The sequence below is a fragment of the Montipora foliosa genome, chromosome 2 (assembly GCF_036669935.1).
Source record: "Montipora foliosa isolate CH-2021 chromosome 2, ASM3666993v2, whole genome shotgun sequence".
NCBI classification, from domain to species: Eukaryota; Metazoa; Cnidaria; class Anthozoa; order Scleractinia; family Acroporidae; genus Montipora; species Montipora foliosa.
Window position 1 is genome coordinate 64,672,931 of NC_090870.1, and position 17,500 is coordinate 64,690,430.

Here is a 17,500-nt window from a genome sequence, read left to right on the forward strand (position 1 = left end):
ATGAACAGTTACAATTTATACACTTCACTATTTTGTCATGTTTTGTTACAAAATAAACTTTTTACTTATTGAAAATGGTGAAAATGTAATAAGCGCCCAGCCTCGAATAAGGGCCCACCTTGAATAAGCGCCCACCCTGAAAGTCCAAAAATTAAATAAGCGCCCTGGGCGCTTAATCGAATAAATACGGTACTTTCAAAAGCCTCGACGATGACAAAGCAGGACTCGAGCGCACCTCTCGTTGGCGATGGTTAGAGCTAGATGCAACGAGAGGCTCCAAAAAGATCAGGATCTAACTGAATGTACAAATATGTCCATCAGCAACATCATGAGGCTGTTAGATTTTGTTCTCAATCACAACTACTTCAAACTCGACGCCATCCATTACAAACAAATCTTTGGACGTGCGATGGGTTCCACAATCAGTCCCGTTATAGCCGACCTCGTAATGGAAGAGATTGAGGAAACTGCCATCGCCACAGCTCCTCACCCCACTAAGTGGTAGTTCTGTTACGTTGACGACAGTCACACATGTCTTAGAAAGGACCAAGTGGATGAGTTTCGCCAACATCTCAATTCAATTAACCCCTACATAAAGTTCACTCTAGAACTTGAGGACACCAAAGGACAGGGACTACCTTTTCTAGACACTATCACCACAAGGAGGGGTACACAGCTTGAAGTGAATGTCTACAGAAAGCCAACCAACACAGACCGCTATCTCGATTTCAATTCTGACCACCCCATGTGCCATAAGATATCTGTAGTCAGTACATTGCTACGCAGGGCATAGAACATACCATCAACACAGAAAGGGAAACACGAAGAAACGAAGCGAGTCAAGGCTGTACTGCGGGACAATAATTATCCCTCATCCTTCATCAATAGCTGCGAAAGATCGCTGTCGAAACTCCCCACATTTCAGTACCGTCCAATGGTTTCGTGGCACTACCCTATGTGCAGGGCATTTCGGAAAGGATTAGTTGAATCTTAAGGCAGCAACAAATCAAAGTCGCCTTCACACCATTGAAAACTGTGAACAATCTGTTCCCGCGACCGAAAGCCCAGGAAAAGGTTGACCGGCCACCATCTTGCACAGTGTACAAAATCAGTTACACCAACTGCAGTTTTGTATACTATGGTCAAACTGAACGATCACTTATTAAAACTCGGGCTACAGAACACAAAAGGGCTGTTTCTATGTTCGACCATGACTCCAAGATCTCCTGCCATGTCCACGAAAACAACCGCGAAATAGACGAGTTCACGCTCTTGATTGCATTATGGGTAATCAGCGCAAATGACTATGATTAGTATAAAAATCTTGGAGACACCACTGTCCTGGCACACGAAATGTTCTCTTCCGGTTGCCGTCTGCGAAACCGAGCTGCAAAACGATTTCTTTGACGTAAAATTCTTAGCCAATAAGAATTAGGCTCATAAATCTCTAGAACCTACACGCAGGGAACACGCAAAGTACTTTTTCCAACAGCATATAACTTATTTACAGAAAACTGAAACATTTTATAAAAGCGAAAGTTGAACGAAGAAACCTAAGAAAAATAACACAAAAAAAAAATTTCCAGGCTAAATTTGGTCATTTTAGCGTTGATTACGAATTTTTGGATGCAAAACTAAAATTTTCTTCAATTTATCTGCTTAAGGAACCCAAACTTTCCCTACCCTTGAGAGCGGTTGTATTCAAAAATCCCCCTTTTTACCTCTATTTTTTTGGGGGGACCCCTAATTTCTCAACAGTCCCCTCCCCAAAAAGTTTTTGTGAACGCTTTCTTGTGACTTTCAGAGCAGGTGCACAGTTCGAAGCAAGCTGGGTTCAACTTTTTTCAGATGTCCCTAGCAATTATTTTCATGTAGTCGAATATTAAAATAATAAAATACATTTTAAGGTTCTCAACGTCTGTATACATCTATCTTTAGATCAAAAGAAAATTCCAAAGCCCAAAAAGCGAAAAAAGCGAGAAATACGTCAGTCAGTTTGGATTTGTGAGCGATAGAATACAATAGAATTAGAGCAATTGTTTGCATCAGCCAATCAGAAGTCGTTGATTACTGACGAAACCGCAAACTAGTGACTAACTTCACGTGCTAGAACCAGAAAGCGGAGAGAACAGATTCTGTTGCGGTCTAAAGGTCTTAGCTGTCTTCCGCATTACAGACTTTGAGCAGTGGTTTGCCGTAGTAGTGGTTGACATTCCTCATGCGGAGAAAACACTCTGTGACAGGCTCTATATTTTTTGCTTCGTGGTTCGACAACGAATGAACGGAACGAGGGAGGCAACGGCAGCATATTTCTCTGTGACCCAAAGTACATTGGCATGAAACCTTCCCAGGACAAAGTGAGTGTTTCTAATACCACGTTTACGAGTATTGATCTTTTATCTCCTTTGTTTTCGAAAATAAGGTGGCAGGTCTTAGTTGTGACTTGGAAACTTGAAGAAACGATATGGTCTTAGACTGAATTGTGAAACTCGCGGATGGCTTGAGTTTTAAACGCCAGAGTTCGTCGGAGAAGGCAGGAATACTATTGTTTTCGTTAAAATTGTAATTCATTTGCCTTTTTATTTAATCAATAAGCTGAATATTTTATATGAAGGATAAATTTAACAAGACCTGCTGACATATATCAGCTTATACAAGTTTTAAGAATTTGTCAAAAGTTTCACTTTGGAAGGCTTCAAGAACTTTTATTTATCTAGGATTTATGTATTTATTTTATTTTTATTGTTAGGACACTGAGAAAATGGGTAGATCCAGAAACTTGATGGTAGCAGAACATCTTGCTTTCAAGAATGACCACCATATTCGAAAGGTTTTCGTAGCTCTCAACGAACAACGACAAAGCGCGCGCTACACTGATACTGTTCTGAAAATTGGCCTAACAGAAATCAAAGTTCACCGTTGTGTTTTGGCCGCCGCGATTCCTAAGTTGCTAGAAAACCAGGATAGAGAAGAAAAATCTCTCTTAACAATGAACCTAGAAGGCTTAGATCCCAATGCTGTGGAAGCGTTGGTGGAATTTGCCTACACAGGTGAACTCAGCGTATCTGCTGGGGAAGTCCTAAGCCTTTATCATGTGGCTAAAAGTCTCGGGATGAGGGAAGTACAAGACTCCTGTGAGCAGTTTGTTCGCGAGAAAGTTCTTCCATTGGATTGGATGGCGGTGAGAGGCTTTGCAGAGCAACAGGACTGCCCCAGTTTGATGATCGCTGTCGACAAGTTCATCGAACAGCATGTGGGAGAAATCTACCATAAAAAGGATTTTTTCCAGTTGCCGCGTTTGCAAATCGAGCTTGCTTCCACAAACAACAGACCGAGAGAAAGTATAGATTCCGAAAAGCTTTGTAATGTGGCAATAACTTGGGCGCATAAACAACTGGAGGTGCGTGAGTATTTTTATTCATTAACGTGTGCACAATATGGATCGGATCCTGTTTGGTGTCACGTCCGCTTCTGTTTGTTTACAAAACATATGCAGTTATATATCCACGTTCATGTACAGGACAAGAAAGTTCTCGCTTTTAGTTCAAATCAATCAGTTCTTTTTGAAGGTCCATTTGTAGAGAGCAGGTAAATTTGTTCTCTTGGTGGCCACTTGAAAGTGGTTGATTTTCGCGGGAAACAGTTTAGGCGGGAAATGTTGTTATTGTATTCTTCTGCTCCTTGAAAACATTCAAAGCTTGCGGTTATCGTGAAAACTTCTTTCGGTGATTTTCTTCAAATTGTGGCGTTTAAGACCCTTAAAATGCAGTCTGTTTAACAGCTAGGAATTTCTAGCTAAACTGCAGAATACCCGGCCATTTATTTGCATATGAATAGCATAGATGTCTCATTCTTCAAATGATGCCGATACTAGGACACAATAGTGGCCGGGTATTCAGTTACTAAAAAATGTCCCAAAAATTACTAATTAGATTACATGCTTGAAGTGGGTACCCAAAGAGGCACAGAAGGTCACATGTGTTTGTGGTTGTGCTTCAAAAATACAGGTGGCAACAATATATGAACAATAGTTGTTTGTTAAAATACTTTTTATGCAGTTCTGGTGGATGCAGCAATAAACATTTATTGAGTGTTTTCCTCAAATATTATGTTTTCTCAACTTGGCCTTTGGGGCACATGAGATTCTTGGAGAGAAACAAACTAGTTTAGACACCTGTCATTGGGTGATTTGTCATGGAGAACAACTACAGATGTCATGCAGAGAAAAAGGAACACAACTGGGCCTTTGACCAGAAGAGAATTGTCCACTTTGTTATGATCCTACATTCACAGTTACTCAAGTATTTTTCTCTCATTCTTTTTCCTAGGAAGGTAATATTGATCTGAGGGGTTTACTTGAGAAAACCCACATCATGTTCTTGACAGCAGATGGTGAACTGAAGGAGTGCACAGTGGAAGATCTTGATGCTGAGGATGAAAAGTCCAAGCTCATCACCACGGAAGCTCAGCGTGAATACATTCGCTACACATCACTGGGGCAGCCAACCAAAACAGAAGTGAACAGTAGTGATGACGAAGAGGAAATGACCATTATCATTAAGAACAACAACAACAACAAGAGGAAATGCTCTTGGATGACAGAAAAAGACTTCCGCTTGATTGGTGCTGTCCAGAGTAGTGACAGTGCTTGTGCTGGGGTGGCAACAGTTGCTGGAATGTTGGTGGCAATATCAATTCACACTCAAACTCCATCTAGTTGCAATAACTCAGACACTGCAGATTTGTCAAATGGAGAGGAATGGGTACTTGTTGCGCCAATGAGTAGAGGTAGATGACAGCATAATTCATTTTTTTTATCTTTGTGAAAATACTCTTTAGCCTCAAGTTAGATAGTCTTAAGGCAACCCTAAGGCACTGTTTACTGCTGGAAGTTTGGGAGGAATGTGATGGCAACAATACTAATTATTACCACAATGCAAAGTCGTGTCAAGGGTGATGCACGTAGCATTTTTGCTGTTGTAAACTGGCTTAAGAAGTTTCAAGTTGAAGGCATGCTTTCAAGTAGTGTTAAATCCAAAAACAAAGTCAGTCTTAAACCTTTGGAACAAACTTGGTATTTTCTACTCAAATGCCTTTGTTTGGTGGGTGAAGTCAGCTGGTTCTTAGCTGCCTTTTGGGGTCTACAGCTGAATTGAAATAACACTAAAAAGATCATTGCAAATTCATTGTCAAGTGATTATTCTTTCTTAGGCTTCTTTCCAACTTCTTACGTAATTGCTTTCTTAATTATGTTTGTCATTCTCTCCAAAATTATTTCATCTCCACAGTTAACAATAAAGCCTTTTCACTTGTTCTCTTTCCTACAAGGTCGCTGTAGTGTGGGAGCAGTGGTTCTCAATGGAAAACTTTATGCGGTTGGTGGCTATGATAGAGGTGATTGCCTCAACACAGTAGAACAGTACGACCCACAGATAAATGAATGGATGCCTGTGACTAACATGAACTCTCCAAGAGGACGACTGGGAGCCGAGGTGATAAATGGCAAGATCTATGCCATTGGTGGATCCAATGGTCATACGGAACTTAGCACAGTTGAAGTTTTTGATGAATCTACAAACACTTGGAAACTGGTGCAGTCAATGCTTCAGTGTCGGTGTAGTTTTGGGACTGGAGTCATCAATGAGCAAATTTTTGCGGTTGGTGGATATGAAGGGCCCAGGAACCTAAAAAGTGTTGAGATGTACAATCCTGTTAAGGAAGAGTGGATAAGAGTTGCACCCATGAACACAGAGAGAAATAACTTGTGTGTGGAGGCCTTAGATGGCAAGCTCTATGCCATTGGTGGCTATAATGGATGGACATGCTTCAACACCGTGGAATGTTATGACCCAGAAGAAGACCACTGGTTCTTTGTTCCACCCATGAAAACTCATCGCCGTGGTGCTGGTGCTGCAGTTTTTCATGGCAAGTTGTATGTGATTGGTGGTTCAGATGGCACAAATTTCTTGAATAGTGTTGAATGTTATGACCCCACCACCAATGACTGGAAAATTGTGGGAAGCCTCAATACCCCCCGTCACAATGTTGGTGCGGTTGCCATTGGAGATCACATATATGCTGTTGGTGGGTTTGGTGGGTCATCGTTTTTGAAATCCATTGAATACTATGATGCCACGAGTGACACCTGGAACAATTTTGTTACGTAAAAAAGATAGTGCCTCTTTTATGCACAGTCACAAAAAACAGGGTTGTTAATATTGTCTGAAGGGATCTTAATGACACTTTAAGAGATTCTTCATATTGGAAGGGACTCAGTGGCACTTAATAATAAAACTTTATTCAGTGCCACCATGAATCCTTGGATTGTTGTTGTGCTTGGACTGCATTCAATACATGATACGTTAATTTAATTAATTTTGACAGCTGTTTTAGTCAGTTTTGTGACAGCTTAATTAATTAAAAGATGTATATTATTTACTATTGTTTTGTGAGTACTTCAATCTTTATATGCTTTGATAATTATTAATTATTTTTACTTTTGGAATAATTACAATAAACTTCAGCAAGATTTTTCTTGAGGGAAAGAAACTATTGATGTGTGAGCTCATTGAAGTGGTTCTCTGGTATTGACACACTCTTAATTAAAAAGACGAAAAAATAGAATTCTGTAATGCTATTATTTTAGTAATCAATACAGAAAAACCATTTCTAAGATTATAATCATAGCTTTTTACTTCCTGTTTTTGTGTGTGTTTTCTATGAAAAAAATACCACAGCAATAAGAGATTCTGACCAATTGGAATGCTTTTAGTATTGTGGTTAATAATATTTATAACTGATAACTTATTTTACAAACATTCAGGATGTGTGATTTTAGTAGGAGATGAGTTTGACTCAAAGCTTGTTTGTTTCCATTTTGATGTGGTCTGCACCGTTTTTAAGATTTCTGCTGTAGTTGAGTGATCAAATTGCTGTGCCAAATTTACCAATTAATTTTTGAGCATCCATTGGCACACAATAGTGACAAAAAGGATAATAATTTAATTAATATTATTTTTATTTGCAAAAAAAAAGTTCTGTTCTCCGAGACGTTTTTGGCCTCTTTACTTGGAGAGCTACAACTTACAAACCCCCTAGTTTGAAGCTTCCTATTCATAACCAATGCAGCAACTTGATAGCAGTTTTTATCTCTCCTCTTGATGATCGAAATTTCAATTCAAGTTTTATAGAGTAATGTTGAAATGTGTAATCTTTTGTTTTCCACGTGTAAAAAATCTTTACCACATTAAATATAAATGGAATAGAAACCAGTGTTAAATTATTGCGACTTGTAAGAGCAGCTTGTTTCATTTAAAATGACTGTAAATGTCATTTCCTGTAAGTTAATTAAAGGTACGTAAAGTAGATTACTTTACGTGAAACTTCCAAAATGGACAAAAAAATTTATTGTCCCTTTTCTTGCTCTCTTTGTTGTGGCAAAGTATGACAACTTGGACTTCTTTTCCCAAATGAGAGGCAAAAGTGTTTCTGGTCGAAAAGTCACTTACTGTCAAGCGTAGCTGAAGCAGAGCAGGGAAGAAATAAAAAAGGCCACCACATAATTTTATTGTTAAAGGCAACTGACTTTACTGCAAAGAAACAAACTTGTCTGGCCAATTACCCTTTCTTGCTGTCATGGGAATTGAATTACAATGGGTGATGGTGTCTTTGGCAGCTGCTTTTTAGTCTGTGTAGTCCCTTGAATTCAAAAATGGTGTTTAGTAAATTGTTCTTTCATCTTTATGTGAATAAGAATTTCTAGCCTCATTGACATGTGTAACATTGAAAAGACTTTCTGTAAAACAAGGTTAGGCAAACTAGTAAGCACAAAGATAAAAGGACATTATTTGCTTCCATTTTTGCATTTGATCTATGATACCCAGTGTGCAGCTGGGAGTTGATTTTAATGAGGGAGGAAGCAACCAGTGGAAAACCCTAAGTCAGATTTTGGTCAACTGAACTGAAAGTCTGCTGATGACCTCTCATTGAGTGGGCATCTCACACCTTGCAGAAGTTGCCTGCAACTTGAAAGTCACTAGGGAGTTAAAGTAAGAAACCATGACGGCTACAGCAGTGAACACCGGTGTGACCCTTTAACCAACTGAGTTATGAAGCCACTGACATTGGGAGCTGGTCATTTGTGGATTCAAGTGTTCCTGTGATGAATGAATCAATCAATGAACGAAATGATATACAAGTAAATGAAATGAATCATACATTTATATCGAACTGTGAGCTATTGGCCCTCCTCCAAAGAGGGGAATTTAAGGAAGTTTAAGCCTACGATCGTGCCTCCTGTCTGTATTCCCTTGGTTGGATAAGAGTACTGAACACACTCCTGACTACTTTGTATTCAATCGCAGTTTAATGGCCTGGCTCCTATAGCTCAGTGGTAGAGCATCCTAAGGGCTGTCAGGGACGATTTACATGGTACAAGTTTTGTCGCATGCGACATGCACAGTCAGTTAGTGTGCGACCTTAGTGCAAGAGGTCCTGAGTTTGATCCCCAGATCTCACATCCTTGTTTCGACTTCTTTCCTTTCAATGTAGCCGAAGTAGCTTTAAATACCCTGAAAACGGAGCACTGATGGAAAGAGGGGGGTAAAATGAGCGCACCGTCGGCTTCCTGGGAGAATACCCTCTAGAGGGTAAAGAAATTACCAACGTTGAATAAGGTGTACATACCTTTAATGCCTTATGACAGGCCCACGACATGATTTACAATTGTTGTGTATGTCAGAAAAAATGTAGTAGCATTTGAGAACCTGTTTTAAAACGCTACGACAATCGTACATAAGTCATGTGATATGCCTGTAATGAGCTTGTCGCATGTGACAAAAATTGTATCGTGTAAATCAGCCCTAACTGGTAATCGGAAGGTCATAGGTTGGTCTCTTGCAAAGGAGACTGATTTTCTCCAAGTATCCCTGAGTCAACATCCAAAAATACAATCTGTCGTAATTTTTTTTTGCTACCCCAACCATATTAATTTTTATTACTTGGTATCTATTACAGACTCAAGAGGTAATGAAATACTACCTACAGCTTCAGTTCACTGTAAAAATATCAGACTTTACAACCTTTTTTTTGAAGTTTTCAGTAAAGTTATCATACATACAGTAAAATTGGCTGAATTTTTTTACAGTAACACTGTACCTACAGTAATAGTTTTGACTTGTTATAAACTAAGGCTTAAACGTTAATGTTTCAGAAATGAAATATTAAAAGATCAGAAAGATACTAGAATATCCGGCCATTATTGTACTCTTGTAGCATTATCCTTTGAAGAACGAGGCATATAACAATATGTATTGGTATTTATAAAATAATTAGGATAGTATGTGCACTCCCATTTGTCAATAGCTGTGTTTAGATAAGAGCATGGAACATGGCTGTGACATCACACGAATTTTAATTGGTTATGTGTTGTCAGACGCGAGTTTTGATTGGCTGGTAAGAAATATGAGCGTGTATCAAGAAAATCTTTTTCAAACAAGAAGTGAAAAAGACCAACAATTTCCTTCATTTCTCGAGTTATCTTTGAGAACTATTTTATAAAAGCAATAGAGGAATCTTTTCTGTGTTTCCATAGCCTCATCTAAACACTCGAGGGAGTTGGGAGAATTCTCGACAGTTATGCAGACCCTCGACTGCATCTGAGTCCGGTTTGTACAACTGTCTCGAACTCTCCCAACTCCCCCTCGTGTTTAGACGAGGCTATGGAAACAAGGAAAACGTCTTCTATTGCTTAAATACATCTACAGGTACTAAAACAGCGGATAGCACTGAACGCACTATCTGATTGGCTACGCAAATGCAGAATATCCTTTGCTATTCGCCTCTGAGCAGCTCATGTGTGATTTGCGCTCAAACATATTGTAATTGTTGCAGGAATAAATGAGTTAAAATCATCTTTTTGTGCTATAATATTATCTCACCATTTAAGTATATACTAAAACAACCTCAGTGTCAGTGACTAGTAGTGGGGATATATATACCTCCCCACTTTGCGGCTTGGTAAATATCCATTACTAGCCACTTCTACTTTGGTGAATAGTTGTTAACTATTCTTATGCAAACAAGTGGACGAGTATTCCAAAATCTACCCTTAAGATCAATGAAAATTAATATTATTCTTGCAAATTTCATATCACTAAAGTAAGCCCACAGTATGGCCAGTCTGCTTTAACAACTACTATAAAAATTATCTGAGCAAAAGGCGTTTAACCCATTGACTTCTCCTGATGGCACCAAAGGGCGCCCCCAGTTATCAAGTAAAATTGTTGAGCACTAGACAGAGCATATCTGTTAAGTACGGTGGCTTGTAAGGGCCATCAATAGTTCAGAAAAAAAATTCGATAATGACACTTAGTAACTGTCAATTGACACACATAACTGACAATTGACACTTACAAGTACCAAGTAAGTGTCAATTGCCAGTTATAAGTGTTAATTGCTACTTATAAGTGTCAATTGCCGGTTATAAGTGTCAATTGCTACTTATAAGTGTCAAATGCCATTTATAAGTGTGAATTGCCAGTTACTATCGTTGACAGTTGGAAGAGTAAATGCCAGTTATAAGTGTCAATTGACAGTTACTAAGTGTCATTATGAAATTTTTTTTCTGAACTATTGATGGCCCTTACAAACCACCGTAGTTAAGTTCAGTGGGTTAAGGGCAGTCTTCAAATTTAGCTCCTCGTGACTGATGCAGATAACCAAATAAGGAGCCAATAAAAACACATACATGTATTGCCAGTGCTAATCATGGTAAAATGGCCAGGAAACTGAACATGAGCAACTTCATTATTAATTTAGCTAAGTTTACCTCTGCCGGATTGACCTATTTTTGGTATTTAGGGCTATTAATAAAGCCTCCATTTTTTAGGTGGTCTCTAAAGACTGCTACGCAAAAAATATTAATAAAATTAATAAATTAACATGATAATTGGATTTTAATATCAATGGAAATCTAAGGAAAAAGAGGTAATCAACAGTACTATCAAATAATTCAACTTTTTTCAACAACAATTATTTTATTAGTCGAGTATTGTTAGTATAAGAGCAAGTAGTTAACAAGGCAGCTTGAAAAGAAAACTGGTTCAAATGTAACATAAATATAATTTTCTACTCTGCAAAATAGGCACATTGTGGAAGACCTAATGAACAAAAAAACTGCTGCTCCAACTTCACGCACCAGTGAGGTTTCATGTGAAGTCTTCATGACAATTGTTCAAGGCTTCGCACAGTCTCCACTTTTGTTTTTCAAACTTTACTTTTCCAGTCTTTCGTTGAGAAATTCTTCCACGCTGTCTGTATTCCATTTTTCAATGCTGGAAGATAATACAGAAGTTGCATTAACATTTTTTCCCTCAAATCAAACTAAACATTGCACTTCAGTCTGTAACAAAATTGCAATGCACATTGTAAATTTCACTCATATTTCATTTGAATGGCAAAAAAAAATTAATGCAGTGCTAAGGTCACAATTATGCAAACCATGCAATTCACAACACAGACCATGACCATTTAACTGATTTTATATTGGGATAAAGAACACTGATTACCCAACTATAAAACACATGCACTACACAGGACTTGTAATGATCTCAATCAGCTGGCTCAGGTGGGTTTGCATATTCCTGTCACAGCCAAACCAATGCTTGGGTTTCACTCATGTGATCAACAGCGATGTTTTTCAGCGAAAACAAAGGACAAAGTTTGCAGAATAATAGAGTTCAATTCCCGGAGGATCAGATTGGGACTCCAACATGGCGGCCATGATATTTTCGATCACAGTCCCAGCATTAGTCAAGCCAAGATGATCACTTTTTTCAATACTTTTTTAATAAAAAACATGACTCAGATTTGGATTTTTATCATCTCATGCTGATATTATCTCTCATTCATTTGCTGTGCCGACTGAGCACTCAAAGATAAAATTTGTATCCCTGCCAGGTATGTTACATGTATATCCTCTGTGCATCATACAACACTGCCACTCACATTGTAAAAACTGTAGAGTGACCCATCTCCTATTCATACACGTATTGTATCAATGATTTACACATAAAAGTGCACACACCTGAGGACCTCTTTAATCTCATTATCTTTGTCATGAAGTTTGAGAACTGGATCGGCTCCTCGTACAAACTGCAAAATATAGCAAAGAAACAAGAAAAGAATAAGTTCATGTAAAGAACATTTCAAAAGCCATTGAAGCCATCTAAGTATGAAGATTAGGCAATAGCTTAAAAAAAACAGCTGAACCATAACACCATGTCATATGACAGATATTTTATTTTAGAGACATTGACAACAGCAACACCCATTAATAACACAAAATAACCAAGAGATTAAAGGTCAGGCTCTCTGTTATGGAACTTTATTTACCCTTTTTGGTGAAATCTTGTAAAATAATAAACATTAAGAGTTTAAAAGACAGGATTCGCCTGAAAAGAGATTTCTAAATTAAGCATAAAACTGTAAAAATGAATGATAAAAAAAATAAAATCTGATGTTTCGGAGTAGTCATGACTCCATTATCAAGGAAAAAATTATATATCAGATCATGCAAATTAAAGTATTTAAATAAAGAGCTTTTGGTACGAAGAGTTAACAAAGGTGAGACGATTAATACTTTCTCAGGAATGGAGTCTGATTGCACATTGAGATTTGGCTTTAATTAAAGCTCTTATGAAAAGCATTTTGTGCACTAAACAGGCAAATTTGTTCCTGCATTTCTTTAAGCACTTTGAAACGCTTTAGCAGGTCCTGAGGCATCATCCTGTGCACATTCTTGTAGTGTTTGGCAATGGAAAAAAGGAAAGGAACTTTATTTAAGTGTCTAATCTTCTAGCGCCGTTGAGCACTAATTGGGGACACTGTAAATTGAAATTAACAAGTTAACGCAGATCAAATCAAATTTTGGTTTTTGAGGAGAGGGGAAAACCGGTCGGGAGTACCCGGAGAAAAACCTCTCTCTTGTTTGTGTCATTATACACGATTATGTACAAATGTCCGCGTGGGTAACCAACATAACCCGCATCACACAGGTCACATTAAAAACTATACACAACACACTGCTGTTTTACAATTGGTGGCTCTGTTTATTTCACATTTAACTCTTGTTGAATTTTCCAGTTCACAAACACAGGCTGGATGGTGGTGTGTATTTTTGGGCTCAGGAGCCCGTTTCTCAAAAGTCCCAAAAACTTTTTGGGCCCGAAAAGCCATTTGTGAAACTGCCAACTGCTTGTTTTGGAAAGCCAATCTTTTAACATGTTTTCAAGGTAACAGAAAGAAAAATAACTGTGAAGTTTGATGATTTAAATCATCTTTGTTCTTGAGATACAAAGGGAATTGTGACACCCGAAAATGGCCCGTAAAGTTTCGGGACTTTCGAGAAACAGGCCCCTGGTCATTTAATTACAATACCTGCCGAGATTTGATTGCCTAGATTGCCTTAATTTGCCTTGATTTGCCTAGATTGCCTTGGCAAGTGCAAGGGATCAATAATATTAATATGATCTGCCATCACTTTTTATCCATTCATCACACCAATTCTCTTCTTGAAACACCTACATGTACATGTAAGCGTAACACATTTACCTGCTATTAAACAGATGTTGTTGAATACAACCATGCACCAGTATCAAAGGGGTCAAAGGTTTGAATACTGATATTTATCAAGATATAAACATTTTTTCAGGTCAAGTGGGTGAATAACACAGAAACAATATTATTACCTAAATTTTAGAACTATACTTAGTCTATTATAATGGTAACATTAAGTCTCCTAACTTTAGGCATCTTTTTCAATCTTTTCAGAATACACTGAAAGAGCATTGCACTGTAAAAAGCACATGTAGAATACTTACATTTATCCTGAGGTTAGGAAAATTGTTTGGCCTGTCGCTGCGGACAAAGGCTGAAATAAACCACCATAAATTAGACATGACATATCTTTTTCATTTTGATGGGAAAATCAACTTGAATTACTTTATAAAAGAAAAATGTTCTCCATTAAATTATAGCTGCCAGTACCCTGCACTCCAAAATAAAGTAAATACAACAAAACAAAAAAAGTCTTAATTAGGGAACAAACAAACAAAGAGAGAGCACACAGTAATTAGCATCAGACAAAAGATGACACCCCTGTCCAACAGATTTGTGTGCCTTAATTGAGGGTCATTGAGAAGGGTACATGTTCCAAATCCCAGTTCCCAGCCTACCAAGGTAATTTTGGCTCAAATACCAATAACTGCCAGATTTGAAATCCCTTTACCAATTATTTTTTGCAAATTGATGTGAATAATGAATTACAAATACTGATTGATGCTGGCTGGATACGGGTACCTTAAACATAATGCACAGATAAATTTGCAAATCAAACATCCTTTCATTCCGTCTACAAAAAACCATTAACGGTGTGGTGGCTGGTGGTTAGAACTTGGTTGCGGAATGTAGTCGTAAAGTACTGATTCTATATGACTGCTGAGGTTTACTGATACAAAACTTCATTTCTGTACTAAAAAAATAGGCTCATTTGAGCAGTTGTGTCAAATAATCAAGTCAGATACTACTTAAAAAGAGAACTTGTATTCCCATTTTCGAAATTATTGTTTTCAAGTGGTTAAATCCCATCACCAGTGTAGTACATTCCACTTTCCCAGGCTAAAAAAAGGTAAATCCCAGTTCCCATGACCATCTTAATTATCTAAATCACTGCTCTGCACTCAGGCCATCAATTAAGTTGGAAAAGATGCCTGTTTTAACTAGAAGCAGGGCCAACAAACTTATTAATAATAATAATAATAATAATAATAATAATAATAATAATAATAAGCAATTATATCACGTTAATTTAACTCTCTCGTTTTAATCAACATGTTCCATTGTACACTCTTTTTTGTTACCTTTGGCTATTTTGTTAGATTCCCAATTTATTTCACACTGTTATTTATCTTTGTTTAGCATTATAAATTCAAATGTAACTTCAAATTAATTCTACTTTCAACTGAAGATGGTCGCTGCACGACCGAAACATGTCTTGTATTTCAAATGTGTCGTCACTTTTATAAAAACTGTTGTTAGTCTGCTTCTTTCCAGATCTTTTGGAAATTTAATCCACAACATAGCAGCTAAATATCCTGGTGGTACCATCATCACAGATCTCCGAAAGTTAGAAAAGGCCTCGATTAAAGCCCGCAAAGCGGAGTTAGATTTGAATTTTTTACGCAACTGTCAGACTTTCAACCTCTTCCCTAAATTCCTTTGCTTCCAGTTACCGAACATTGCCCGACAGGATGTTATCAGCATCAGGAAACATCTCCTTAAAAGTGTCATCACAAAACGAACCAAAGAGTACCGAAGGCTACTCCATGCACGGGATAAGCTATCAACTCAGATCCACGATGTCCTTAGCAGCATCAACTTATACATTCTTAAGAAAGCGATAAACCGAAATGTTCATCAAGCAGAATAATAATAATAATAATAATAATAATTATTATTATTATTATTATTATTACTTTGCTACTTACCCTGTATTTGAGGAAACCTTCCCAACTTTCAGTTACACACTTCAAGAGTACCAAAAGCATATCTCTGAACAAAAACAAAAAATTATAACATCAGACTTCCCTGCTAGAAGAGGTCTTTTTTTTTTGCATTTGCTGGGCTGACAAGTATGGGAAAAGAGGCCTCTGCTATGGGTCAAAACTCAATGTGTTGAGCATGCCCAGTGGTTACGTGTACTTAGCGAACAAATCCTCATGTGATACTTTACAATATAATTGTATGGGCCCACTTACCAATCAGCAAACATATCATGGGGCATGAGGTTTGAAGAGTGCCGTCCGAGTATGTGAATGGTGGTTGGATCAAAGTGAGTTTCGACCCATGGCAAAGGTCTCTTTTCCCATTCTCATCAGCGCAGCAAATGCAAAAAGAAAAGAGACCTATGCTAGTAGGGAAACATGCATCATAGGGAATAATAATTTTAATAAAGTACTTCTACCCTTTCTCAAAATGCAGAAGCTACATGTAAATCTTAGTACCTTTTCTCGTCCTAGAAATATCCTTAAAGAGTTATGTCTCTATGTTGTTGTTTGTTGATCTCTATCCGGGATAATTAGTCGTGTTTGAATGAATTCAAACAAAAGCAGTCTTATATCGTGCATCTTCCTGTTTAATAGGCGCTCGTGATAATTACTGGGTGGAATGACCAAACCTGGACTAAACACATATTTTCACCTAATCCAAACATTGGTCAACTATTAAAATTCCTTCAACTAAACTAGAATCTGACATTGCCTTCATTAGGGAGTAACTGCAGAATACCCTGCTACTTTGACCGCGTTACTGGAAAACTATCTGTGACGATGGCTACGTGGCACGAGGTATTTTGCATTTGAGGCATAAACTACTGTGGCACAGAAGGTTCCTTTGATCATGACGTTAGAGCATAACGAACGGTATAACCCTAAGCCAAACCTTGGCAGTTTCCTCTTGTCCGTCAGCATGGCAGCACTTTCGACAGTTCCCTTCAATCGACGGTTCCGATGAAAGATTGAAAGGTTTTAATTCATCGCATGAGCTACAAAGCAGGTTAACGGAAAATCCTAAATCTCTACATTGCTCAGGAGTCAGTTCTGAGGCCGTGAAATGAATAAGAGCAAAGAAAACCGACAGGAAAGGAGAGAAAAAGTTCACCCAATCCATTCTCAACAACGCATAAGAAGATACACAGAAAAATTGGCAAATACGTCATGCTAGCTCCCACATAGAGCATCAATAACATAGTAGGCCATATACAATAACACAAAGAGTAATTCGGAGTGACCAAAGATACTGGGAACGAGTTCTAGTTTGTATGACTGGAAAAAGAAAAAGTGACTTTGCCAGCAAAGAACGCAACAATTTAGCTGAAAATGTGTCGCTGAGGCCTAATTGGGCACATTTGACTTTTCAGGCATAAAGAACTTAAAACGATCCTCGCAATCCTCGCATGACTGTGGGCTTCAAAGCGATCGACGTAAAAACGTGACAACATTTAACCGGAAATTGCAGTCGCAGTGTATATATTCGCGCGCTTTCTGGTGAAAGGCATCAGTCCAGACGAGACGACGTACATTTCGATATGTCTCTTTCAAGCATCATTAGGAATCAAGGAAACGAGTATTTTCGCCAAGCCTGCGAGAGTATAAACGTATCCTTACAGAAGACGAGGGAACTCTATGAAAAGGCGTTGTCTCGCTACTACAAAGCCAAGGAAAAGGCTGAAAATCCAGAAGATGACTGCTCCGCTTCTAAGAACATTGGCAAGGCTGCGTGGAGGACAGCCGGTGTGTTGATTCAGCAGATGGAAAGCTGCCATACAATCCTTCACTACCAACACGAGGCAATTAAAGGATTTTGCGCAGCTTACAACGGTAGCGAAGACTGCAAACCGATGCATTGGCGAAACGAAATTCAAAGTACACTGAGTCTTTGTTTG

General features: G+C 38.1%; 2 protein-coding genes and 1 pseudogene across 2 annotated transcripts in view; 2 read left to right on the plus strand and 1 right to left on the minus strand.

Moving 5' to 3' along the window:
- Positions 1-2,101: 2,101 nt before the first annotated feature.
- On the plus strand, positions 2,102-6,624 carry LOC137985672 (influenza virus NS1A-binding protein homolog A-like). The gene is made up of 4 exons (XM_068833336.1): positions 2,102-2,357; positions 2,750-3,400; positions 4,329-4,788; positions 5,329-6,624. Exons 1-4 carry the CDS (start codon positions 2,337-2,339, stop codon positions 6,165-6,167), a joined length of 1,971 nt encoding a protein of 656 aa, XP_068689437.1. The 5' UTR covers positions 2,102-2,336; the 3' UTR covers positions 6,168-6,624.
- Positions 6,625-9,157: 2,533 nt separating this feature from the next.
- LOC137985699 (selenoprotein F-like) lies at positions 9,158-16,788 on the minus strand (annotated as a pseudogene).
- An 83-nt stretch (positions 16,789-16,871) lies between these two features.
- LOC137985683 (uncharacterized) overlaps positions 16,872-17,500 on the plus strand; it is a 2,344-nt gene continuing 1,715 nt past the window's right edge. Inside the window, exon 1 of the mRNA XM_068833344.1 lies at positions 16,872-17,500. This exon is cut by the window's right edge and continues 1,715 nt beyond it. Within this exon, the coding sequence (XP_068689445.1) occupies positions 17,144-17,500 (357 nt within the window). The 5' untranslated portion in view covers positions 16,872-17,143.

Coding starts and splice junctions, on each gene's coding strand:
- LOC137985672 (XM_068833336.1), top strand. CDS start 2,337: ATGAAACCTTCCCAGGACAAA. Junction 3,401..4,328: donor GGGCGCATAAACAACTGGAG/GTGCGTGAGTAT, acceptor TCTTTTTCCTAG/GAAGGTAATATTGATCTGAG. Junction 4,789..5,328: donor TGTTGCGCCAATGAGTAGAG/GTAGATGACAGC, acceptor CTTTCCTACAAG/GTCGCTGTAGTGTGGGAGCA.